This window comes from Hibiscus syriacus, unplaced genomic scaffold, assembly GCF_006381635.1.
Source record: "Hibiscus syriacus cultivar Baekdansim isolate YM2019G1 unplaced genomic scaffold, ASM638163v2 tig00109926_pilon, whole genome shotgun sequence".
NCBI classification, from domain to species: domain Eukaryota; kingdom Viridiplantae; phylum Streptophyta; class Magnoliopsida; order Malvales; family Malvaceae; genus Hibiscus; species Hibiscus syriacus.
Genome location: NW_024062532.1, coordinates 1740574 through 1768490, shown reverse-complemented (window position 1 = coordinate 1768490; position 27917 = coordinate 1740574). Strand labels below are relative to the sequence as shown.

General features: G+C 33.7%; 3 protein-coding genes and 1 pseudogene across 8 annotated transcripts; 3 read left to right on the top strand and 1 right to left on the bottom strand.

Annotated features, from left to right (window-relative positions):
- The first annotated feature begins 18 nt into the window (after positions 1-18).
- On the top strand, positions 19-6579 carry LOC120210725 (annotated as a pseudogene).
- A 558-nt stretch (positions 6580-7137) lies between these two features.
- On the top strand, positions 7138-9212 carry LOC120210584. 2 transcript variants are annotated; one of them, XR_005524512.1, is made up of 4 exons: positions 7138-7255; positions 7624-8106; positions 8199-8599; positions 8964-9212. XR_005524512.1 is itself a non-coding variant. In XM_039209285.1 (3 exons), exons 2-3 carry the CDS (start codon positions 7693-7695, stop codon positions 8445-8447), a joined length of 663 nt encoding a protein of 220 aa, XP_039065216.1. In that variant the 5' UTR covers positions 7138-7255; positions 7624-7692; the 3' UTR covers positions 8448-8773. The 2 variants fall into 2 exon arrangements, 1 of the variants encoding a protein (XP_039065216.1); XM_039209285.1 differs by lacking the exon at positions 8964-9212 and having other exon boundaries at positions 8199-8773.
- A 2143-nt stretch (positions 9213-11355) lies between these two features.
- LOC120210723 lies at positions 11356-16567 on the top strand. Of its 5 annotated transcripts, none has more exons than XM_039209425.1 (9): positions 11356-11652; positions 11743-12201; positions 12477-12576; positions 12836-12892; positions 13487-13604; positions 14310-14392; positions 14964-15025; positions 15149-15245; positions 16385-16567. In XM_039209425.1, the coding sequence occupies exons 2-9, from the start codon at positions 12011-12013 to the stop codon at positions 16388-16390; spliced, it is 714 nt and encodes a 237-aa protein (XP_039065356.1). In that variant the 5' UTR covers positions 11356-11652; positions 11743-12010; the 3' UTR covers positions 16391-16567. The 5 variants fall into 5 exon arrangements, with proteins under 5 accessions (XP_039065356.1, XP_039065355.1, XP_039065359.1 ...); XM_039209424.1 differs by having other exon boundaries at positions 16359-16567; XM_039209428.1 differs by lacking the exon at positions 14964-15025.
- Positions 16568-17185: 618 nt separating this feature from the next.
- On the bottom strand, positions 17186-19474 carry LOC120210722 (TIMELESS-interacting protein-like). Its single transcript, XM_039209422.1, has 5 exons — positions 18978-19474; positions 18753-18875; positions 18394-18493; positions 18141-18244; positions 17186-17617 (listed from the first exon to the last, which is right to left on the bottom strand). Exons 1-5 carry the CDS (start codon positions 19383-19385, stop codon positions 17327-17329), a joined length of 1026 nt encoding a protein of 341 aa, XP_039065353.1. The 5' UTR covers positions 19386-19474; the 3' UTR covers positions 17186-17326.
- Between the last annotated feature and the right edge of the window lie 8443 nt (positions 19475-27917).

Genomic DNA, 27917 nt, shown 5'->3' with positions numbered 1-27917 from the left:
GAATGAAACCAAAGGAAACTTCCTACACTTTATCATTTGAGTACAGTCTATAGCATTTTATAGCGTTCTCGCTTCCTCGCCCCGTAATATTCCCAGTCTTAACATTCTCCAAATAACCCAAAGAATTTTTCCACGGTCTTCTGATATATATATATATATATATATACTGTATCTTCATTTCTCTAGTCTCTTCTATAGCTTAACCTGAGGGACACAGAAGCCAAAGAGATGATGAGTTGCTGGAACAATGGAATAGTGGAGACGGCTCTCAACAGCCTGGGAAAAGGCTTCGATTTAACATCGGATTTCCGACTCAAGTATTGTAAAGGCAAAGAGAGGCTGATTTTACTCAACGAAAGAGAGAAGAAAGAGATCGCCGTACCTGGTCTCGGAGCTTTTGATAACGTCTCCGTCGATATCAAATGCGATAAAGGCGATCGCACTCGTTATCAGTCCGATATCATTGATTTCAATCAGGTGTGTGTTTTCGGTGAGAACTTTCACCGTGTTTCGTTGTCTGTTTTGATTTATTGGGATTGTGTGATTGTAGATGGCGGAGTTCTTCAACCGGAAATGTGGCGTGGGAGGGAAGATTCCGTCGGGGGAATTCAATTCAATGTTCGGATTCCAAAGCGGGTCGTGGGGGAAAGATGCCGCCAAAACCAAAGGCTTAGGACTGGATGGGTATTTCATAACATTGTTCAATCTTCATATCGATCGATATCCTCTTCTTCTCTCTCACCAAGTTCTCAATGATGTTCCTTCTGCTTGGGATCCTCCTGCCCTAGCCAGGTAAACAATTCCCATGTTCTTACTCTTCTCCTTCTCTTCTTATTTTATTTTATTTTTTCCTGCATAATATTTGTTTCCCTTAAATTTATACCAACTTATAATTAACAATGAAAATAAAAAATTATTGGTTTTTAATATATTCACATTGATTTTTTTTAGAAAAATCATTTAGAATATAGAGTAAATTACTTTTTATTCCCCGTCTATTCTAGTGTTTTTGTTTTGGTTACTCAACCTTTTGAAAAAAAAATATATATTAATATAATATTTTATAATTTTAATATTTATTATTAAAAAATTAGCAATGATATTTTAATATCATTCAATGTAAAATTAGTAGAAAAAAATAATTCTATAGCCCATAAAAATAATTCGATTTGAATTTAAATTTTTTACGAGTTCAACCAAGTTTATGAAATTACAGTTCAAAGCTAATTTATGTCAAATGAAAAATAATAATTTTTTGAATCGAATCACGGTTCGAAACAAAAGCAACAGGACAAAAAAAAGGTTAAGCATGACAATCAATCTATTAAGGTTATTTAAACGCTTTTTAGATAGAATTCATGACTTTCGCGAGATTACGTTATAGATAGGGTTTCAATATTTTATTTATTAATTTAAAAAGAAAAGTTGAAGATGTCGTTTCATTGTTTAAATATTTTAGGGATTCTTTTCAAATTATATTTTCCATATTTATTCCACATATGAACTTGTTTAGAGAATTTCATGAAAATTATAGTAACATAAACAGTTAATAATATTTGAATAAAAAAATTTTCTATAGTTTGTATATCAAATAATAATCTCAATAATAAAAATAATTATATAATGCTTTCATAATAATTTATTTTAAAAAAATAACTCCAATATTTTCAAGTAACCCCATTTTATTTAGTCTATTTTTTCTGCTCATATAAAAATGTGGTTCTTTTAATTGGCTTCTTAAAATTAAATAATGCATGTGGTTGTGTACAGTTGCTTGCATTCTAAATCATGATAATGGTCCGTGAAACAACATAATTAATAATAATAATAATAATAATAATAATAATAAATTTTCGTTGAAAATTGTACTTTGGGTAGCATCAGGTTGACAATTTCAATAGCACATAGGATTAGGAAGATAGTTTATCAATTGGGCAGAATGTCAATGATTTTAATTAATTAATTAATTAAAAATTCAAATATGAAGTTTTCAAAATTAGTTGTTAAGTGATCGTAAATTAAAAATTAAATTAATTAATTAATTTTATTTTCATAAATTCAACTCTCTCTCTAAAATTCTCTCCTACTCCGCCTGAAAAGCATATAATGATACAGAGACTGAACAATTGCAAATAGCCCGTAGAAATAGAAGTTCGTTTATTGATTTGACAGATTGTCAACATTTTAATTAATTAATTACAAATTTAAATATGAAATTGTCAAAATTTGTTGTTAAGTGGTCGTAAATTAAAAATTAAATTAATATTTTTATAATTATTTTATAAAGTTAACTCTCTTTTCTAAAATTTTCTCCTATTCTGCATGAATAAAACACTTAATGATATAAAGAGAGAGTTAGGATCAAACACTGAAAATTGTTTTATATTGAAAATAGTTATTAAGTATTTAAATTTAAAAATTAAGAGAATAAAAAATTTATTCAATTAATATTTAAAATTTAAAAACCTAAAAATGTTTTTATATCAATTTTTGAAAGTCACAACTTCTCTTACTTTCTTAACGACTCGGTCTAAATAATGACGTGTCGGTTGTCTTTGCCTTATATATATACACACATTGAAGTTTATAGTCGCACTAATTTCGCTGTTGACATGGAGCTTGAATAGGGATGGGTATAAGACTCAAATCTCATAGTTTAACTCGACTTGATTTGATTGAGTTAGATTTTTTTAAATAAAAAATTTGGGTTCGGGTTAGGTCTAGGTCGAATTCGGGTTTAGGTTAATAAATAGCGATTTGATCTAATCCGAAAAAATATAATTTTACATTATATATTTAGAAATAATTACAATAATATCCCTCTATATTTATTTTCAATTAAATCACTGTTTTTATTGAATAAAATAATATTTTTCATTTTGGGTCGGATCAGATTCAAATTTTATCTCAAAAACTCGGGTCGAGTTCGGGATATATATTTTTTGGATCAGGTTGGGTTGGCCGAAACCCGACTCATGTCCATTCCTAAGCCTGAACTGTGAAGGAATTACAGTGGCACTAATTTTTTTAGGTAAATGACAACGTTTAGTATTTAAACTATTAGTTTGAATTTATTTTAATATTTTAATTTTCAATTTTTTCATAATTATACCTAAAGTTTAGTTTGTTTCATTTTAGTATCTTGTTCAAAATTTAAAGTTAATTTTTTTTTTAAAAAAAGTAAAAGTTTAAGTATTAAAACATACCAAAATTAATAGTTTAGGTACTAAAACAAAAATTAAATGTTATTTATGGTTTTGAAAATTTTAAAAGTTTAAGTAGTAAAATATACTAAAACTGATAGTTTAGATATTAAATTTATAATTTACTCTTTTTTATTAGTCTAAGATAAAATATAAAATAGTATATGTTTAAAATTTTCGTTAATTATTAATAATATATACACTTCTTTTAGACATAACCATTCAGACTTGAAACTATTATAAGAAAATAAAACTTTTTACTATTAAAGTTATTTGATGATTTTATAATGACACTAATTTAATATATATATTAAAATTTAGATATAGAGTAGAAAGCGGTTGACAAAAACTTTATCTGCGTGCATGATTGATGTGAATGCAACAGCAGATTCATCGAGAAATACGGGACTCACGTCATAGTGGGGCTAAGCATTGGTGGCCAAGATGTAGTTTTGGTTAGGCAACACAAATCTTCCCATCTGCAACCTTCACAGCTCAAGAAACATCTGGATGATCTAGGTGACCAGTTATTTACCGGCACTTGCTCCTTTAAACCCAATGCCAAAGACCAAAAGCTCAAGGTTCTTCTGATATTTTTTTTTTTTAATTTTAAGTATTATTATTTTTTATATCTCTAGAGATTCATACCATTTTATTTATTTATGGTGTACAGGTACCACAGGCTTTCAATATCTTTGATCAACTACCCCTTGCTTTCAATAGCTACCCCTCCATCAATGCCAAAGATGTAGGTTATACCATACTTAAACTTAGGGATGGCAATGGGTCGGGTCGGGTTTTTGGGCCACCCGACCCGACCCGAGAAGAAAGGGTTTTTCACCCGTGACCCGACCCGACCCGACGAAATTAAGGTTTCACCCGACCCGACCCTATATGACTTAGAAATCCGACCCGACCCGACCGAAATAATATAAAAAAAATTTTATTCAATGAAACAGTGACTTATTGAAAAAAAATTATATATGGAGGGACATATTGTAATTATTCCTAATATATAGGATAAATTATATATTTTTGGGTCGGGTCGGGTCGGATTTTTTTCACCCTAAACCCGACCCGATCCGACCCGAACAGTACATTAAAAAAAACCCGACCCGACCCGAACCCGAAATTTTTTAAAAAAAAATCCGACCCGATCGGATCGGGTCGGGTCGGAACCCGTCGGATTCGGGTTGAGTTGCCATCCCTACTTAAACTTCTGTTTTCCTTTTATATGATAATTTAACGGAATATGTTTGATAATTGAATTGCCATAACGTTTAGATTCGATTTATGAATATATCTATTTATGTATTTAAATATGGCATAATGTTAAAAAAGTTTCCTAATATTTGACTAAATAGTTAATGTGGCTCTTATTATTATTATTATTTTTTGGAGTATGTTGGCTCCCAACATTTCATTTTATGGTAAAAAGACCCCTTTTATAGATGAAAATCGTTAATTAACAAATGATTGTCACTCCAAAATAAGGGTTTTTTTTACCTTAAAATGAATGTTGAGGGCTAAAATACTTCAAAAAAATAAGGGTCAAAGTGATTGTTTAATCAAATGTTAGAAGTTTTTTACCCTAAAATGAAACGTTAAGGATAAAATTCTATAAAAAAAATAAGAGTTAAAATGGATATTTTGATAAATGATAGGGGTTAAGTTTGACATCATACCTTTAAATATCTGATTAGATCGATTTGGGTGGATCTAATTTTTTCACACATATGTATAGATGTAAATACTAGGTGGTTTATAATTATAAAGCTAGAATATACTAAAATATAAGCAAAGTGTATTTGCAGGGAATAACTGTTATATGTTCAAAAAGGGGAGGTGACACAGAAGCTAACAGCCATTGTGAGTGGCTTCCAACAGTTACCGGAAGGGCCGATGCCATCCACTTTAACTTCATTCCCATTACTTCTCTGCTTAAAGCTGTACCAGGCAAGGGTTTCTTGTCGCATGCCATCAACTTATACCTTCGATGTAAGTCCAATATACTTCAAATAGTTTAAGATGATTATAAAATAATATTTGTTCAAAATCTTTCTTAACTATTATTAACGTGCAAGCACCCACAGACACAATTATTTGAACTCAGAATCTTTAGGAAGAACAATGTTCTCTTTAACCATTAAGACCACTTATTTAACCATTGAGATCATTTAAGGAGTTCAATATACTTTAAATACTCGAAAGAAAGAAGGAAAAAGATTTGAAAATAAGATTTCCAATTTCATGCAGACAAGCCACCTATAGGTGATCTACAGTACTTTCTTGACTTCCAATCACACAAGATTTGGGCTCCCATTCACAACGACCTTCCATTGGGTCCTTCCCCTAAAAGGGCTTCTTCTTCCCAAGCCTTCATTTCAACTTAATGGGTCCTAGCTTTATGTCAACACTTCTCAGGTACATTCTAGTCCCATTTATTGACATTTTCATTTTCATGTTTCATATAATGCGAAACTAAATTATATCGAACGGTGAAATCGATTGAATCAAAAATTGATAATCTTATAACTGAATGGGTGTTATTATCAGGTCATAGTAGGGATGAGGCCAGTCACTGGGATGCGCTTGTATCTTGAGGGCATGAAATGCAATAGGTATCTCTAAACTAACGCTTTTTATTGTCATTGTGCCTTTGTTTCTTGAGCAGTAAAATTCTGATTATTTTGTTACTGGTCAGGCTGGCAATTCACCTTCAATATCTATCCAATCTACCAAAAACATTTGAAAACAAGATGGACGACGTCCGATACTGGAATGCATCGGAAGATAGAGCCGATACTGTTCGATTCTTCGAAGCCATTCATCGGAAAAACTTCTCCCATGTTTGCACCGCCCCCGTCAAATACAACCCCAAATGGGCCGCCGCCGCCGCCGTCAAAGACGTCGTTTTCATCGTCACCGGCGCTCAGTTGCACGTAAAGAAACACGATTCCAAGAGTGTCCTACACCTTCGGCTGGTGTTTTCAAAGGTGTCGGATTCTTTTATAGTGCAGTCTAGTTGGGCGCAAGCCGAATCAGGGCTCTCGCAGAAGTCTGGTTTACTTTCAGCGATAAGCCAATCCTTAACGGGAAACGCCTTGAAAGAAAAGGAGGAGGTCGCGGTTGTGGTGGATTCCGCCGTGTACCCAACCGGGCCGCCGGTACCGGTCCAAACACCGAAGCTGTTGAAGCGCGTAGAGACGTCGCAGTTATGTAGAGGGCCTCAAGATAGTCCAGGGTATTGGCTGGTAACGGGTGCAAGGTTACAGATGGAGAAAGGGAAGATAAGTTTGCATGTAAAGTTTTCTTTGATAAATATATGTTCAGCTAAAACATAATAATTTGGCGATTAAATTTCTTATAGAAAATTATATTTCAATTTTTTTAATGATTTTAGCTTTGGGAAAGCACCTGGTTTTGGTTTTTGCCTCGTGAAAATGTATGGAAAATTATATATTTCAAATATTTTATCTAACGGTAACACATGTCATCACCTAATTGATATATAAATTTATCTAATTAAAATATTGAAATTAATTAAAAATAATTTTTAAATCAAGTGATGACACATGTCACTTGAAAGTGTGTCACAATAATACATTGGCAAGTGACACCTCCGGGTTTAAAGGTTAATTTTTTAAATTAAAATAAAAATAGGACTAAATTGATAAAATGAGTAAGTATTGAGATCCAAATATAAATTATACCAATTATATTAATTGACACGTCATCAACATCGTTACAAATTAACTGAGAGTGACTTGAATGAAAGATTTAAATATTTGAGTGATCTGTTTGATTAAAACAAAACATTGGTTATTAAATTGATTTTTTACTATAGTTTAATGGTCACTCGTGTAATTTAACCTAATAAATAAATGGCTTATTCAAATGAATCTTCCCTAACAAGAAAGAAAAAGAAGGGAAACGGAAACGCTCGTTTCCTGGTTTTTATAAGAAAAATATTACCCCATTTGCGCCGAATTCTAAACGAGTGACCGGAGCTGTCGATTTTACTTTTGGATGTTGTCGATGGAGAGCCTAAGGTACGTAAAAAACCCTTAATCGGTTTTTTTTAAATCATGATTTCGTTCAGTTTCGTTATATATAATCCTTCTTATATTCTAGCTATGGTTTGATTCCTGATCAACGTTTTGAATTTATTCAGTTTCCCTCCCCCAAGTGTAGGAAGAACATTTGAAACAAGAAAATGAAGGAATTGAATCCTCGTACTAATTTGAATTTTGGGTCTGTTTTAATTGGTGTCTAATTCTATTAATTTTCATTGACTTACTTTTTCATGATTTCAGTTGTTAAAAGAATCAGTCTGTCAGACTCAGGAAACTGTTCCTAAATTTTGTTCCATTTATTGTGTTTTTTTTTTGTTGGTTTTAAGTTTCTCCCTTCTTTGCAGCAAATGAGCTTATTAGGGATTTGGGGGTTTTAGAAACGATTTATAGCAAGTAATAAGGAAGAAGAGTAAATGGTTGGAGTTGCTGGTGTTGAGGGAGTTCGCCGGCGATTGCCGCCTTGGATGCAACCTATAGCGAGTGCACCTGGCAGCGACCGAGATAATCGTGATGAAATCCAAGAGGTTGAAGATGAACTTGTCTCTAGCAAACAGTCTAAGAAAGCTGCCCTTCCTGTGGAAAATTGTGAAACAAAGAGGAGGAAAAGGGGAGTTAGTCAACAAGATGCACCATCTGATAATGGAGCTGCTTCTGCTGCAAAAATGAGTATTTGTCTTCAGGAAAAACAAGTTCGGGAACCTTCTCATCGGCGAAAAAGGAAAGCAACAAGCGGGAGGCCTAGAAGGGGCAGGGACAGTAAAAATCCATCTCCATTTGACGATGACGAGGAACTGACTCCGGAAGATCTGGTGAGCATTGCTGAAGAGGTAATCAGCTTGTTGGAAACTTTCAGGATTTCTTCTTGTCTTTAAACTTTAACCTGTAATAAAGATCTCAGTTTCATATTATTTACGTACAGTATGTCGAAGCTGATAAGAATGCAGGGCTGCTAGAGTTATCAACTATGGAATGTGATTTTGCAAGTCAATTATCGACTGCAGTCTCTCCCAAAGCCGAGTCGGGAAGTTGCCTTATTACTATTGATGGTAACCAGAAATCATCAGCTGATGAAACTTTTGATTCAACTCGAAGTCCTAAAATGGCAAACATTTTATCAATGCCAACAGAACAGGAGATCCTACTCAGGACATGCTCGATCTGTTTTTAGGTCCTTTATTAAAGAAGAATGTGGAGGAGAAGATGAGTGAATTCATAACGAGGGATCCGACATTTTCCGATGAATTGGGAAAGGGAAGTCGGAATGACTTTGAAGAAGAAACAATCCCGTTGACAAAGAAGAGGTGCACTCTCAGGGACAAGGTAGCCATGCTACTCGATTAATAAGAACTAAGGGTCTGTTAATAATCATCATATGGGTGAATTGAACATGAAATTCAAGGCAAATTCCGATCTTCTTGTTCTGTAACTTATAAAACTTGGTATTCTGAGTCTTTTTCTTCTTCTTTCATTTAGCTGATGTACTTGAGTGATTGTGTATAATTTTTCCTTTTAGAACAAACCTTTTTCAGGTACCAAATGTGTCAGATATGGCCATTCATGTTGCTAAATCTTGTTTCAGTTGTAAAGATTCGAAAGAGATGTTAACTTTCTTATCATTTTCAAAAACATAATTTTTATTGGTAGTTGTTGGATTAAAAAGTTATGTAATTGATTTTTTTTACAGATAATTGGATTAAATGTCAATCATTGGTGCAGTGTGCGAAACCTTGGGAGGCCAACCTTGTAGCCGATTTTTCTTACATCATCTTGAACTTGGTCTCTATATTCCCCGAAAGCAAATCTGCTGTAGATGGAAGGTTGTTCGACGCTCCCGATGGAAGAATCATACGAGGGGCACAGGAAATAGGCCATGGTATATCTCTCCATCGTGGCATTGCTCACCACCCTATGCTCCACGCCTTTATAAACACCGTTGCTCCATGCCTGTACATTTTTTAGCTGTGAATTAGATAACTATACACACACACATATATATGGCTTAAATTTAAATAAATAAATAAATGGCTCAAATTTTATTAATCAAATTTGTAACTTATGAATAAATATTTCTTTAACTCATGGTAAAATAATCCTTCTTATTCCAAGCCTCAAAACTCTAAACACTAACCGATAGACCCTAAATCTCAAACTTCAAACACAAACACAAACTCTAACTCTAAACCTTAACCCTAAAAAAAAATATTATTTTACCACGAGTTAAAGAAATATTTATTTATGGGTTATAAATAGAGATAGGCATGGTTCGAGTTAGAAATCTGACTTAACCCGTACCATGCTCACCCCTAAATATAAACCCTTCGCCTGAAATCCGACCTAATCCGAGTTTATGGGTGACTTAACTCAACCCAAACTCGACTCGATTTTTTGAGATAAAACTCGATCCGATCCGACCCGAAATAAATATATTTATAAAAAATTTTTATTCAATAAAATTAAGGATCTAATTGAAAAAATAGATAGAGGGTTATTATTGTAATTATTCTTAAATATATAAGGTAAATTTACATTATTTTTTGTGTCGGTCGGTATTTTTCATCCTAAACCCGAACCCAATCTGAACATATTTTCTTTAAAAATCTTAGCAGATTCAAACCCATTTTTAAAAAAAAATTGACCTGATCAAATCAATCGGGTCAAAATCTGTCGGATTTAGATCTCATGGTCGTCCCTAGTTATAAATTTTGAGATTACTTGTTGTCACTGTTACATCTCAAAGGAACTAAAATTGATGTTTATATCTTTTCTCATTTAATATACATTGATTTGTTGAGATTGAAAATGGTTAAGATTGTATATATACACTGGGTGTTAGATGAATATTGACATTTGACACTTGTTTTTAACAAAAAAAACTTTAGATAATAAAAGTTAATTTTGTGTATAATTTACACATTTATTTTTGTATTAAACCTAATTAATATAATATTTTTTTATTTTAAAGAAAAAAGGTCGACCTAATTTTTATTGTTAAAAAAAAGTTGAAAATGTACTATTTCAATAGTATACCTTTTTGTTATTGCAATATAAACCAGGCGTTCCATGCAACTTGAGGATGCCTGCTTTTTTCCAAAGTAAAATAAGACTATTCACAAATATTAAAAGGTTTAAATTTTCTAAAGCTATTTATTATTTTAAAATTTATAGTTTAGCTTTATAATTATTATTTATTTATTTTTTATTTACAAAATTTAGTATTTTTTCAATTTTTATTCAATCTAATAGTTAATTGTTATTTTGACCATTATAAATAATATAATCTTTTTTGCTTATAATTTTTTTTATCAATTCTATCTTTAAAAGTTTATAAATCTAAGCTATTGAAAAATTTTATTGTTCAGTTAAGTTTTATTTATCTTTAAATATTAAAGGTTAGAATACTTAAATTATGTAAATTAAAATATTATTTATTTATTTTTTTCACCACAATCAGATAAAAAATACAATAAAATTAAATAAAAGTTAAAAGATCAAATTTCTAAATAAAAATAAAATAAAATATTAATTTTGAAACTCGACTTTTTTTAAATCAAATTAAAATAGAAATATAATAAAAAAAGAAAGGTGGAGAGTCCACAATAATTGGCATTAAATGCTTACAGGGATTCGCACTGTGCGCAATTCCAGTTTCAGCAAATATGAATTACATTACATATAAAAATTAAGGGTAAATTACGTGGTTAGTACCTAAATATCAGTTTTGATCCGTTTTAATACCTAAACTTTTATTTTTTTTAAAATTATATCTAAAGTTTAGTTTTTGTTTCATTTTAGTCTGTAAAAAATTTAGTTATTGTTTTATTTTAGTATTATGTTCGAAATTTAATGTTAAGTTTTGTAAAAAAAGAAGAAATTTTAGGTATTAAAAAAACTAAAATTGATAATTTAGGTACTAAACGAGTTAAGATTTTAATAGTGGGTACTAAAATGAAATAAAAATTAAATGTTAGGTATGCTTTTAAAAAATTAGAAATGTAGATACTGAAACAGATTAAAACTGATAGTTTAAGTATTAAATTTATAGTTTATCCAAAAATTAAGTTCACTTTATCAAAAAAAAAATCCCCGAACTTCTTTTTGTTTTGCTTTGAATTCCCTTTCATTGCTTTGCTTTGCAAAGTTTTGCTTTCCATTGGGTGGAGCCATGGAGGTGTAAGCTAATCCTTTGTTCTCTCCAGAAGAAAATGGCGATGTTAAGCAAAACCAAAGAACCCCACACCCAGAAAAAACAAAGAAAGTAGCAGAAAACAGCATTAATTGGCTAATTGCAGTAGCCTGGCATACTGTGAACGAAAAAAAAGAAAGCAAAACCAATTAGGACTTGCCGGCTTCGTAAGAAAGTTGCTCTCGAAAAGGTAATCTTCCGTCTTCACTTTTGTTTTTGTTTGCTGCTGTCGTTTCTAGACCACTGCTTATTGATGTGATTTTTTTGTTTTTGTTTTTAGGATTCGGTTTTGGTTGAATTTTCGAGATTGATATGCTATTTTCGTTTCTCTTTTTGGATTTTTTTCTTCCGAGCTAAAAATGAACCATGATGAGATTATGAGGTGTAGTGGAATTTTGAGTGAAATCGTGTGAGGAAAAGAAAGAGGAAAAATTAAAACAGAAGCGGACAGTGGGTTTAATCATGAAGATAGTTTAGGTCCTATAGTGAATCGTCAGGCTGTATCTTTCCAGCCAGCTTCTATTGACAGTAGCTCGGAGATTATTCCGATGAGTGGATACTTTGCACCGCCGGCCATGTTATTGCCCGGGAATTCCAGTGTGATTACAAGTTCCCCTTCATTAGTCCAACCTGGATCTTCCCTACTTGTTGATCCAGTTTCAGGGCAGAAACAAGATGCAGGGTTTGCTGCCGAATGGTCTGTTGACGAACAATATATACTGGAAGACAGCCTTGAAAGGTATGTCCTAATTAGCTCTTTTTATATTTTATTCGAATCCTTTTGTAGACGTATGCAAGCGTCATAAAATTGTGCTACTAATATAAGTAAATTAGTCCATATTTTCATGGTTAATATTAAGTAGTAGATACCCTAATGATTTTACTAGGATTGCTGTGTGTTTTTGCTTATGCTTTTTATGGTAGAACCTGTTTTTAAGGAGCTACTTATCAGGTATGTCTTCTTTTGGAAATGAGATTTAGTGCTGATTTTTGTTTTAATGTACATGTATATAGGTCTAAAGACGAACCAAATATTATCAAGTACATAAAGATTGCTGCTACCTTGCCTGATAAAACTGTACGTGATGTTGCATTGAGGTTTAGGTGGATGCAAGTAAGCTCCTTTACTTAATGATGCATTTCTTTCATTGTTTGTTCTATTTTTAATCTTATTTCATGTGGTCTAATATGAAAAAGTGGCATGCAAAAGTATTAGTGTTGGTATGCTGGGGCAATGTTCAATTATTTGTTTCGGCATTGACTGCAGCTAGTAGAATCTAACCAATCTGTCAAGAGATAAAGCTATAGTTGTACATTTTATTTTTGTAAATTCATCTGCCTTAAGAGATGAAGCTATTTTTGGAAATTGGCAGAGAAAGCGAAGGAAACCTGAAGAATTTAATGCAGGAAAGAATGTGAACAACAGGAAGGTACGCTGATAAATTATGTAAATTTGTACAATACTTAAGATTGATTTCTTTCTTCTTTTTCTCCCTAAATGGTTTTAAAAATGTTAGTTAAGTTTCTTGAGAAGAAGCTCATAGAACTGTAGGCTCCATGGGATTCCTTAGTTACTTTGTATAAAATGCTTTTTTATCATCAGTATCAACTATAACAATCTCTTGTTCAAAGACTGTTCTGTATGTACTGTGCTCACTGGGCCCTAAGAATATTGTCTTAAGCTCAGTGATGCACTCCTAGTTTGTGAAGCTACATTCTGAGAAACCCATATCTATTCAATCTTGCTCAGTATTTCATTGAGAACTTCTCTCACACCTCTGACTGTGAAGCTTTATCTGTTTTTGTTGGAAAGAACTACAGTTTCTCTCAATTCCTTTCTTTCCTTCAAGTCAAATTACAAACAAAACTGCTAATTATGACCAAAAATCAACTCAAGTAAATTCTCTGTGCCTCAAATAGCTAAGATGAATGCCATAACTGGAATTCCTGTTTTGGTTCCATGATAATACCTTTAGGATGTAACATGATTGAAAACCTATATTCTAAACCCCATACTTCTTCAGGGTAAGCAAGTGGAATCATCCTCAACGGTGAATATGCCTTCAGCACTGCCACAGAACATGGCTGCATATCCTCTCATGATGCACCATCCGGATCAGAATGGAAGAATGTCCGCTGAAGGTTTGTATTTTATATTACCATCTAGAAGCATTGATATCTTTCTTTTGGTGGTAAATGCTTTTGATTATACAAACTTTAGGGGTAATCTTCCAAGATGTTGTTTACAATGGATTTAGGTTGAAGAAATTATGCTTTTGAGGTTTTGAGTTTTAATATTAAGTGGCTTACAGTTACTGATGAATTAGATGGACATTAGCTATCAAATTGGTGCTTAATTCTGAGATTGATTTGTAATCTTCTGAAGAAGCTTGCAAAATTTGGAATTGTTACAAGCATATGGTGCTGATAAGTTTTACCTGGGAAAAAGTTTCAATTCTTGTCTCCATGAACATGGGACTAGGTGTCAATGAGGTTGATTATTTGGTATTTAAAGCTAGCCAAGTTGAGGAAATGGAAAACTTGACGAGCAATATAATTTGATGAAAGCAATCTAGATAGAAAAGATTTTGGCTGGAAGTATATAATCAAATTGTAGCACAGTATGTGAAGTGTCAACATTTGTATTCATTATTTATTTTCCATATGGGATATTAACTATATTATTATAAAATGAGTATGGTAAGCAGAGCAGTCACCAGTGTATTTAGAACTTGTTTGAAGAGTGACTTCAAACACAATATATTTCACAAGACAAGGTAAAACAATTTTTCTGGAGGACAAGCTTGAATTTAACAGCATAGCTAAGTGTTTGTTGTGAATTTTCAGGAATAACTGGTATGACTGTGAAACTTTTGAAGCAAAATTCCCAAGCTTTTAGTCAAATCACATCAAACCTTTCTGCATATAAGGTGAGCATATCATGCCCTAGTTTACAGCAATCTGTCTTTGGAAAGTATGAAAGCATACAGTAAATTATAAGTGTTAGATGAGTTGAATACCCTGTCTTCTTGTTTGTCATATATTTCAATGGTGTCTGCTGGTTATGTCAGTTTTTTGTGGCAAGTTCAAGAGGTTAAATAAGGTGACAACTATTCGTTTAAATAATAAATGTACAGAATTTACATATAAAAATGTCATTATTCTTGTTCAAGAGGTTAGATAAATTGACAACTATTCCATTAAATGATGAATGGAAGAATTTACACAGATAAGAATGTCAGTTCTTTGAAGAGGTTAAGTAAGGTGACAACTATTCCATTAAATGATGAATGAGTTTACAGATAATAAAAAAGTCATGGTTCTTGTTCAAGAATCAGGATAGATCCCTTTTAAAGCTGTCTTACATATTAGACAGTTCAATTTATTCTTGTTCTTTTTATGTGCTTGTGCAAATCTTGTATGTTATCACATCATATCATATATGGGCTCTTTTTGACAGTCTTCTGAGGCTGGCTTATTAATTACAGTTTGTATGAACAGTTGCAGGATAATATTAATCTCTTTTATAACACGAGGAACAGTATTACCACCATTCTAAATGAGTACGTGGATCTTTATAATTATTAATTGGTGATTGATGCCCTGTGGCAATCATTTTTGTTTTGTTTTGGGTTCATTGTTGCCTAAGCTTCAGGTTTTTAATTTCTACAATGACTTTTTTGCAGTATGAGATGTATGCCGGGTTTAATGAGCCGGATGCCACCATTGCCTATATCTGTTAATGAAGATTTAGCAAATTGCATCTTGCCTGCTGCAACTCAGGTAGGTTACATTTAATTTTTTATAGTTTGCTTGTGCGGGAGTGGATGGCCAAAATGATGGGGTTGTATAAAACCAACTGCAAGCTAAAACAGTACACTTTATGGGATCTGCAATTAGCTTAATCTAATTAAGTTTTCATTCAAAGCCTATTTATGCTGGTTGAGAGTGTAACCTTTCTAGGTTGACCTGTACTTCTATATACAATTGTACTGCATATAGAACATCCTGTACCTTCCAAAATGATGAACATATAAACTCCCCTGCTCCCATTCTAGTGAGGATTTTCCATCTTCTTCGCTTTTCTCCCTTTGTTCTTTCTGTTGCAGGTATCTTCTCTCTTCACAAGAATTCACTTTCAATTGCCTATTCACCGAACTTCTTGGCATGATTATGAGTGTGTTACCCTAGTGTCAAGCAGTGTATCCCTTCATATAAAATATCAATTTTGTTTAGTGTTTTATTGTGTCTTGCTTTCAATTGTGCATTATCCTGTTTTCTGGCATTCAAACTTCATTTCTGAGCATGACTACCATTGTGACCTTGTGCTATTTCACGGGTATCGGGTTAATCCTTTTCCTGTTTTTATATTATGTTACTGCAACTTCTGCAAACCTCATTTTCGTATACGTACTCTGTTCTATAAATTCTTCATACAGAACTGTTTATAGCTGGTCAAATCAAATCCACATATAGTATTGCATGTTATCTCAATTGCTACATCTGCAACTGCAGTATCGTCTAATTTTTGGCTAGCATGTCAGTTGGCAAAGCATCCTTCCTGTCATTCCTAATCATTCCAGTAGCGTCTTCATGGTTTTGTCTCTTTGTTGATGATTTACAAACTGGCATCTAGTCATCTTAGTTTGTAATTTGATCCGATAAAGTGGATGTTTGACTGTATTATAGAATTTCATTGTTCATCTTACATTTGAACAAAGGTGTGTAGGTAGGGGGTGGGGTTAAATTTTAAATCTTGAGTTCAACCCTCCATTTGGTTCCTCATAATCAATGATTATTAAATGATATACTCAATCACTAAGAAATTAAAAATCTGTATTTTATGATACATGGCTACACTTGTGTTACCTTGTTTTCTTTTTCTCCTATATCCAGTCGATGATTTTTAGCACATCAAGCAGGATTAGTCTCAAGCCGGAGTCAAGATGATGTGAGCGATAGTTGAGATTGAGGTTGGATATATCTGATCCATGTAAATTACAATTTTCTACTGATAGATCCATAAGAAGCTGGTAGGTGTACACAAACGCTCATCACACATTTGGGTGCCACAATGGAAAATTTGCGGACTCCATTTTTGGAACCCAAAATTTTCTCCTGCAAGATTTGAAATCCAATCACCAGATTGAATGAACTCAGATACCTGTACTCTCTTAAAAGATTCAGCTGCATTGAAGCTTCAAGTGTATAATTTTATAATTTGCTATACCTTGGGGTAGATCCTTATTTGTTGCTTGATTAATCAGTGCTTGATTTAAATCTTCCTGCTTCAATATTAGACCAATTAGAATTACTGATCAGGTCAATTTCATCTGGGCCTCATTTATTAGTAGTTTTCATTTTTGTATTTATTTATACATGCATTGCATCTTATCTATATTTTTAATTTTCTGACTGCCGGAGGTCTTCCACGGAAGCTACTCTCAACCTGGCGTTGGGGGCAGCCTACTACCCTACCTCCCCCTTACCCCATTGCATATGGGAATTGGGTTTTGTTGTTGTTGTTGTTGTTGTTTCATTTTTGTAGTTTCTTACATCTTACAACCATAGCTATTGAATTAAACTCATGAAACCTGGAGATTATAGCAAATTGAAAACCAAAGCTTGGGTTAAAGAGGTGGCAAAATCTGGCTAAACACGAAAAAAAAAATCAAAATTTTAGTTCACCGTAACCTACGGTAGTATTTAGAAGAAAGAAGCCATTTTTACTACAATGCACAAATTCTTAAACTGACAACCTAAGATACCACAATTGTCTGCATATGGGATTTTCAGTCACGGCAATTCACAATAAAAAACGGGGTAAGAAAATAACCAAAACAGTTATAGTTGACAGTTAACAGTCAAGCTGAATGCAAAGAACGAGCTCTGGCTGCAGCTCTTTCGAGTGCTTTTAGCCTATTAGCTTCCATGCGAGAACGCTGCTCTTCTGTGATTCGAATACTTGAGGCAGCTGCAGCCCTCTCCAGTGCCTTCGCCTTGTTAGCTTCCATCCGAGTTCTCTGTTCTTCTGTAATATGGATTTCAGTAGAGCAGTTAGCTTCGGTATTCAGCATTTGCTCATGTGCCTCGGAGTCACCAGCTGCAAGTGCTTCAGCAGCAACCGTAGGTGTGTGTATGACATGAGATGGTTCCTGTGGCCAATGACAAGAATATAGCACCGTTTAACATTAGCATCACACCCAGAATTAAAAAAAAAAGACGGTAACAGTCCATAACATATCATTATTAAACAAGGATCTCAAAATAAATGAATTCGGCAGAACTCAACATTTCTACTAGCAGCCAGGTCCAGTATTAGGCACAATGATGTATATTTTCAACATATACGAATATAAATGCTTCCTCATAGCTGAAACACCAATTCTTCCATTTAATGTAAAAATTGCATTGTTATACGGGTATGCAAATTCGACAATTAACAGATTTGGAAAACACAAATCTCAAATCAGCAACCTAAGCACACACGCAGCAAAGCCATAGGAAGCATACTATCAATTATTGCTTTATTAGTATTTTGCTTTTGATATCTAGGGAACATAATAACAATCTTCCTTTTTTTATAACTCTTCAATAAAGAACTCAACACTACCAGCTATGGACTTGAGAAGTGACTGCACAACTATAACAAGAACCAAATCTAAAACCAATGGTTACCTCAGAAACCTTCTGGTAAATCTCATTAAGCATACTTTCTTGAATCTCATCAACATGATCTCCTTCATGGTGGTCATGAGTTTGTGCCCCAGTCCGTCCGGCCACTACAATTAAAAGTGGATGTAGAGTTTGTTCCCTTTAAGCACAATATACTATTTATGCCTCGAACAATGAAACAAAGTAATGTTTTGAAATAGGCGACATGGAAATAGAATGTGTTAAAAACAAATGAATAGTACTATTGCTAGCATACCTTGCTCATCAGTGGGAGGGTTAAACTCATCTGGACTTTCATGAAATTTTGTAGGATCCCCTCCTCTAGCAACTCGCTCTCTTAAGTCTTTAATACAATTCTGCCCAAAAGATATGCAGCAAATGAAGTATGTGTATATATGCTCAGAAAACTCAGCTATCAAAGGTAAGCAGATCTTGCAGCAAATTCCAACACATAACAGTTCATCTAAGTCTGCCTGTAGCTTAGGAGAACTCTCAATTGGCAATATCTCAATAACCCATAAAGTCTGGCATTTTAATCCCTTGAAACAAAAAATTAAGTACCCTAATTTCAATAACAAGTCATTAAACACTACAATCAAAAGTTGAATGATTTACCTTAACTCGTTTGGAAGAAGCAACTTTATCGACTTTATGTACAAACTGATCGAAAGAGTAATATGGGATCAAATGCTTGTGCCATTCTCTGTACAACTCAATTAACTTTCCCAAATCACTGACCTAAAAACAAAATAAAAGCTTAATCAAATACCCCCCAAAATTGGTAAAACAAAGAAAAATCATTCCAATTTAAATAGAAATAACATTAATCTAGTATTCTACCTCGTGACCGCGACCACGGTACCTAAAAGCCCGAGGGAAGTGGCGAAGGACGTAACCGAGACCATCATCGGAGAGGAGAAGTTCGGGTGTGAGCTTGGGTCGGGTTCTGCTTTTGGCTACTTTCTTGGGCTTTTCGGGTCTGGGAAGCGGATTCGAAGTAAATTCGGTGCCGGAGGAGGAAGCATTGGGATTGGGTTGATCGGATTTAGCGAGATCGGGGCAGTCACGTGCCCAGTGACCGGGTCTTCCGCACTTGTAGCAGCCCTTTCCGGTGGAATTTGGATTGTCGGAGCCGACTCTTCTGGGATTGGGAGGGTCCGATTTGGGAGCGTCGGGGCAGTCATGAGACCAGTGGCCGGTTCTTCCGCATTTGTAGCAACCTGTCGGAGCTGAATTCGCATTCTCCATCTGGATCTTCTCTCAGATGTTTAGGTTTTCATCTGGTAGTATATATTTACTGTTGTGTAAGTGGCGGGAGAAAATGGAGGGAAATACGTTGGCATGGGCCGATATACACATCTTTTATGCTTTTCTTTTAAAAATAATTTTCTTTAGGGTAAAATACATCATTTTTACTAAACTTTACTTCTTCTCCCATTTTACTCATAATACTTTAAAGTTTTCTAATTTACTCATTGAACTTTCAAATTGCTCATTTTTTATCACTTTGAATTATTTCATTATTAATTTTGTATTATGTGGTATTATTATTATTATTTAATATAAAAATAATTTTATTATTATTTCGTAGGTCGATGGTGGTCGATGATATGAGTTTTTATCGAGCGAGTCAATTGCGAGTTGGACAGTGCTCGACTCGTGCTCATTAAAAACTTTTGTTGCTTGACTCGACTCGTTGTTTGTTAAGCTCGTTAAAATCTTACTCGACTCATGCTCGTTAAAAAAACTTGTTGCTTGACTCGTTGTTAGACTCGCATCGTTGCTCGTTAAGCTCACTGAATTTTTTATCTTATTTTTTAACTATAGGTATAATCTACTAATATTATATAGAACTTAATATAACTATAAATTAATAAATTTTTAACCAAAAAATATCAAAAGAGTGTATACAACAAATTGAAAGTTTAAACTCCAAAATAATAATTAAGGTTTGATTTTTGGGTGTAATGATAACTCCGTAAAAATACTATATTTTAGGTCTTTTTACTCAAGTTATTAATTGTCTAAAAGCCATTGATATAACATTTTAGTTGCATTTAGGACATTTTTGCATGTGTGGATAAGTTTTGCCTAGGCAAAATTTATTTGATTAAACTGATGTTGTTGATAAGAGGGGTTGTGTGTTGGTTGTGATTATGCAGGTGATAGGAAACGACCAAGGAATAATTTATTTGCAGAGACAAATTCTGTGTCAGGGCCAAAGGAACTGAAGACAATGATTGTGAGGAATAACTATTGTCGCGACAATTTTTATCTTGCGAGCTTGACGCAGTACAAGACAAAATTTCTAACGTCATGTAGCCAGCTATCCAATGCACCTCATGTGAACTCCTACCCCTACTGCTAATTTGGGACCACTACTAGCTGTCTTGTTTTCATGAATTCAAGGGCAATTTGGGGAATTTCAAGGGAACTAAACCCTAAAAATTCCCCACTATAATAGGACATGATGCACACCATTTGAGACACTCTCTACCACCTACCCAAAAAGCTTGGATAAAGGCGACCGCGATGTCCTCTTTTCCACCGTTCCCCCTCTCGTCTGTCCTTGGTGCCCTTTATAGCCAGGCTTCGCCGGAGAAGCGGCTAGGTCCTCGAGAGAGGCTAGCGCGCTAGAGAAGTCTTGGTGGTGGTCTGACGTCACAACAGAGCTATGTTTTGGGAGTTTTTATTCCCCTTGTTCTTTATTTCTTATTTCTTTTTTTAAGGGCTTGTACTTAACGAATATTTTTTGGGATGATGTTAGCCACACCATAAATTGTTTTATTTGGTGTTGTAAATGCTTGGATGATATTTTATTTTACGATTAATAGATGATTAAGTATGTTTTTATTAAATGTTGTTTTGTTCACTATTTTAATCTTTTGCCTTAGCACTGTAAGAGCTTTTGAAAGATTGTTTGGTGCCTTAGCAAAATATTCCTAGTCTTTGTAAAAGTTTTTGAAAGATTATCGTTTTTCTAGGAGTTGATACCTAATATCGAGAAAGTTAGGTTAGATCTACGTGAAAAAGGGAACTAACCCGAGATGGTGAGGTTCTAATCTGCCTTAGAGATAAGGAGAGGATTTCATTCGACTAATAAGGATAAATGCTTGAGTAGATAGGCTAGCGCTGCAGTTTACGCTGAGGGGTATTGCCGCATCAATAGTTTGACAAACCAAGGGATGCAGTTCACGTTGAGTAGTATTGTTGTAGCAATATTTTATCAGGTTCTATGTTAGAGATACTCTTGGAACACTTTAGTAAATCATGTCGGGCAACATAGGTATAGTGTATTTAGATCATTCTAGCCATAAAATAATTTCTCACCATAGCAAATCCAACCCAAGTGCTCCGTTAGAAGTCTGATTATGTGAGGTTTCCAATCTATTTATAGAGTTTTGACAATTTTAGCCTTAGCGACTTTTGTTTGTTTACTATTTCATATTTTTTATTGCCGCGACAAAATTTATCTGCTTATTTCACTTCACACTTTTCTTGCCTCGACAAACTTTTTTCTATCTGTTCATACCATTTTTCACTACATATTTTCCTTTTTATATAATTAGACTTAGATACTTAGGATTAGTTACTAACACCTATTCCTAGTTGTAACAAACCTTTAAAAGCCCTCCAATCGTTGTGGAGACGATACTCACTCACTACTATATTACTTGCATCGATTGTGTATACTTGCACAGGTTTGCATGTCACAACATTATATATTTACACGTGATCATGTAGTAAAATAATAATTATTAATTAATAAGTTAGTATTTTTTATTTATTAGAAAATTAATAGATTAGTTATTTATCATCTTTTTATTATCTATTAGTAAATTAGTATTTTTTTAATGAAATGATTTTTTAAGACAAACTACTAAAAAAGTATAAAAAAATTAATGAATTGCTCGCAAATTTATTGAGTCGAGTTGGAGTTTGCTCGACTCAACTTGTTAAGGTCTCGAGTCGAGTTCAAATTCGAGCCGAGTCAACTCGAGTCGAGCTTTTATCGAGTTTTGACTGAGTCGAGTTCAAGCTGCTCAACTCATTAAGCATCTTTAGCCCACAATGTATGGTGATTATTTTAAGTTGTTGAGTTAATCGATCTACGGAATCGGCCAAGAGGGGGGTGAATTGGCAATTAAAAATTTAGTGGAAGCTTTTGCAGAAAATTTAAAGTAATTGCACAGCGATTTACAGTGGTTCGACTTTCTCAAACAAAGTCTACGTCCACTACCTTAGCTATCCACACTAAGGATTTTCCAACAAATTCACTAATTTGTTCTTTCTTTTGAGGCCAAAGAGATAACCTTACAAAATCCCTCAAGAGTATACCCCAACTCTTGAGAACACTCTTTTTCCCAAAGAGAAGATTACAAATTTGCAAACTTACAAGAAAACCTCACAAGGTAAGATGTTTGCACAATTCTAGAACAAAGAAAAGAACACTCAAGGATAAATACAATTGAGTACAAAAGTGTTCTTGAAAGCAAATGAATATTGGATGAAAAATAGGCTTGAAATACTCAAACTTGAGGTTTGATGCTTTTTCTTTGATTCTCTCTTGATTCTAGTTGATTGATGTTTCTTGTTGTTGATCAATGGCTCCAGAACTTGTTTAAATACCCCTTGAATCAATCCTGAACGTTGGTGATAATTAGTGGGGATAATAGAGCCGTTTAAGTGTGAAAACAATTAATTTTTCTAGGTGGAGCGTCTAATGCATCGATGCATGATCAAGTATGCATCGGTGCATTCGTGTAAAATTCAAATATTTTGACCGTTGGAACACTTGATGCATCGGTGCACCAAGTGTGCATCGATGCATGAAATGCATTCGATGTTTGAGAAATAGCCTGATGCATCGATGCATGGCTTGTGCATCGATGCATCAAATGCATTCGATGTTTTGAAAATATTCAGAGTGCATCGATGCATGGAGAGTGCATCGGTGCATGGAATGCATTCGATGTTCAATTAATTCATCGATGCATCGATGCATGGACTGATGCATCGGTGCATACCTTTGAATAATTGATTTAAGGCTTGTTTTTGGTTCAAAATACTTTGTGAAAATTGTTTCAAAAATAGTTTAAGTACCAATCACAATTTTACACATTTAGTAAGGATTAGAAATGATCTTGAAAAACTTGGAGTAATAATTTGATATTCGGTTAATTGAATCGAATTTGTAAAATCATTTGTGAAATCTTAAAATTCATTTAACTTAATTTGTTATATCAAAATATCAAAAATGTTTTCAACAATCTCCCCCTTTTTGATATAACAAAACATTTGAATAATTTTAAGATTTGTTTAAGAAATTATTTTTGAAATCGATTTTGAAAAACTTACTCCCCCTTACTATAGCACATCTTAAATTTTCTCCCCCTTTTTGTTAAATCAAAAAGACTCTATATAAACGTTTTAAACAAGAATTTTGAAAAACATTAGCCAATTGATTTATTAATAATAAGCTGCTAAGATCACAATCAAAAGAGAGATTAGCCATTAGTTTTCATAAACAATATTCATAATAAAATGTGAAATGGCATAATTGGTCATATATCTAATGATGCAAAATGAATAAAATTCAAACCAAATATATTAAAATTAAGTTCAAACATTCAAGCATCCAAACATCCAAACAAACATAAACATTCAAATCAAAAAGTTTAACAATCCAAGTTCTTAAAGTTTAAAACCAAATATCATCAAATAACGTTTAATCATCCATAGCGGAATCGGGAGGAGGAGGAGGATAATGAGCTCTAACTTCAAGAGTAAGAGCATCCATACGATCACGTATCTCCCTCTGAAACTCAGTAATCGTTGACTCCATGGAAGCAAAACGCAGATCAAACGACTCTAGAAAAGATTGGAAATAAGGTGGCGTTTGATCATCTTGCCGAGCTGGTACTTCCTCGTCAATATCTCTCATAAGCCTTTGAAGCTCTGGATCATTATCAGCGTCAAGAGCTGGAGGAGGAGGAGGAGCACGAGAAGAACTAGGAGCAACTCGTGAAGAACTAGCTCCCGGGGTTTGCTTACCGGGTCGAAAAGACAATAGTCCGGTGTTCTCATCCAATTTACAATCCGATTTCTTTAAGGATGTGATATTGATTGGGTTTTGGAGCGGAATAGGATTGTCAAGGGATACATCTAGGCCGAGTTTGATAAACAAATTGCTTAGTAGACAACCATAAGGTAGAGTTTCTACATGCTTTGAGGGAATGATGTTTATGATATCGACAAGCGCGCTAAAGACAATATGTGGAAAATTGATTTTCTTTTTGTTCTTTATACAGTGCATCCACCATAAGTCTGTAGTACGTAGTGTGGAGTACCGACCTGCGGATGGTCTAAACCACCAAGAGATCATTAAGTGAAGAAATCGATCGTGGTGAGACCTAAAGGTACTGACACTAGCATTAGGAAGATATGGATATTCCACATCTTCCTTCTCATTAAATAAACCCTCGTCATCTAAACCAAAATGAGATGCGATGGATTCAGAAGTAATAGTGATATATTGTCCTAAAAGATAGGATCTAATCGCTATAGTACCGCACTGAGTTGTGTTCTGAATACAAACCGCATTGGAATAAAAGATGCGGACAAGTTGGTGAAAGACGATGGGTTGAAGAGAAAATAGTTTATCAAACTTCCATCGGCGAAGAATTGAGAGGTATTCAAATTCAAGTTTTATCATAGCTTGTAGAGAAGGAATACGCTCTTCCCTATTACGATAGGATTGGAAGGAGTTCATGTACCTAGAGTATAATTCATCCCTACGGTTTTCAGGCATGTTAAAACAAGTACTAATGAGGGATGAAGGAATATTGGATGGATTTTGAGGTCTAGGAGCGGGAGGACGGTTTTGGTGAGACCGACTCGAGGATGATCTAGGGCGTTTGGGATTAGACATGGTTAGGGAAATCGGAAAAGAAATATCACCTGCAATTTAAAAACACATGTATGCATAAAATTCAATCCCAAAACTCAAATGAGTCCTCAATAATTCAAGGTTCTCTGACATAATCCTAATGGGAAAATATTTGAAAACTATTTAAAATTAATATCATAATACGCATAGTTTTCATGAAAACAACACAATTGAATCAATAATTTTCGAAATAATTTTTTTTTAAATTCAAAATTTCCAAATAATTTTGAAAAATTATGCGTTTTTGATGAAATTCGTTGTAGAAACTAGTTTAGAATCATCATATAGCCAATGCCCGATAATTATTTCAAACTAGAACTAATCTAAACTAGTCCTAAGTTCAAAAATTTAATGAAATAGAGTTTTTGTGAAAATACCTTGAAAAATTCGGGTTGAGGGCAATGAGGAGATGTTTTGCGCGATTTAATGAGTGTAGCAGGTTTGTAGGATGAAAAACTTGAAGAATCTGATGTTTTCCCGAAGATTTTGAGCAAAAATAGAGATTTGAGGTGAGAGTAGGACGAACGGCCGTGAGTTTATGTTTTAGGTTTTGAGAAAAATGAAGAAGATGAAGATTTTAAACCTAAAACCCGACGGATGCATCGGTGCATGGTCTTATGCATCGATGCATATTCAAGGATGCATCGATGCATTGTTAAATGCATCGGTGCATGAAGCACAAAAATGTCAAAAATCCGTTTTAAACACTTAAAATGCTAAATAATTTGGCTCTAATGGTAATGGCAACTCATATATCAAAAATTAATTATGTTCAATCAATCAAATTAATCTTCAAACTTTATTTGAACATAAAATTAATTTTTATTAAGAATCATAAACTCCCCCTAACTAATAGCAAGAATACAATCAAAAATTATTATTATAAGCATTTTTCAGTATTTATTAAAAGTGCTAAATTATTTTAAACACTAAGTGAAGATAGGTCAATTAAACCTAATTCTCTTCTAAGTGTCCAAAATCTTTCTTTATCTAAGGGTTTTGTAAAAATATCCGCTAATTGGTGCAAAGTATCAACAAATTCTAGAACTACATCTTCCTTAGTGACATGGTCCCTAATGAAGTGATGTCTTATTTCAATATGCTTAGTTCTAGAGTGTTGGATGGGATTTTTAGTGAGACAAATAGCACTAGTATTGTCACACTTGATAGGAATGGTACCTACTTCAATTCCATAATCAAAAAGTTGTTGTTTCATCCATAAAACTTGTGCACAACAACTACCGGCTGAAATGTATTCCGCTTCAGTGGTAGATAATGCAACACAATTTTGTTTCTTTGAAAACCAAGAAATCAACATATTTCCAAGGAATTGACAAGTACCGGAGGTGCTTTTCCTATCTAATTTGCATCCTCCATAATCCACATGAGAAAAGGCATGCAAGCTAAAGCTAGAGTCTCTAGGATACCAAAGTCCTAAACTAGGAGTGTCCTTAAGGTATCTAAAGATTCTCTTAACAGCTAGTAAATGTGATTCCTTAGGACATGATTGAAATCTAGCACATAAGCAAACACTAAACATAATGTCCGGTCTACTTGCAGTTAGATAAAGCAAAGAGCCAATCATTGACCTATATAATTTAACATCTACACATTTACCTCCTTCATCTAAGTCAAGCTTTGTTGAAGAGCTCATTGGAGTGTTATGAGGTTTCCCATTTTCCAGTCCAAACTTCTTGAGCATATCTTTGACGTACTTAGCTTGATTAATGAAGATGCCATCTTTTCTTTGCTTGATTTGGAGTCCCAAGAAAAATGAGAGCTCCCCCATCATGCTCATCTCAAACTCACTTTGCATTAGCTTAGAAAATTCTTGGCAAAGAACATCATTAGTAGAGCCAAATATTATATCATCAACATAAATTTGAACTACTAATAAATCTTTACCTTTATGTTTTAAAAACAATGTAGTGTCAACCTTTCCTTTTGAAAAACCTTTTTCAATTAAAAAATTTGACAATCTTTCATACCAAGCTCTAGGAGCTTGTTTTAAACCATAAAGAGCTTTTGTCAATTTAAGAACGTGATCTGGAAATTTTGAATCTTCAAAACCTGGAGGTTGTTCCACATACACTTCTTCTTTTATAAAACCATTTAAAAATGCACTTTTAACATCCATTTGATATAATTTAAATTCATGAAAACATGCAAATGCTAATAACATTCTAATTGCTTCCATCCTAGCTACGGGAGCGTATGTTTCATCATAGTCTATGCCCTCTTCTTGAGTATAGCCTTGAGAAACAAGTCTAGCCTTGTTCCTCACTATATTACCACTTTCATCAAGTTTATTTCTAAAAACCCATCTAGTACCTACAGTAGATTTATTACTAGGCCTTTCAACTAATGTCCATACTTTACTTCTCTCAAATTGATTTAATTCTTCTTGCATAGCCATAATCCAATGTTCATCTTTTAATGCTTCTTTGATATTCTTAGGCTCTATGCATGAAATAAATGCAACATAATTACAGATATTTCTAAGAGAAGATCGAGTAGTTACCCCTTTTGATGGATCACCTATAATTTCACCATCCTTGACATAGTTGTACTCTCTTGGAAAAGATACTTCCCTTTCTTCAATGGTTGGATTCTCGAGGGGATCATGAGTTTCCTCATCTTTTGTTTCTTCCTTTGATGATGATTCTCCAACGTCATGTCTAACGTCATTTGCTTGTACAATACCTACATCATCATTAACAGAAGAATCCTTCCTTGGAAGGGGATTATCATCGAAAACAACATGTATAGACTCTTCTACAACTAAAGTTCTTTTATTAAATACACGATAAGCTTTAGAATTTAAGGAATAA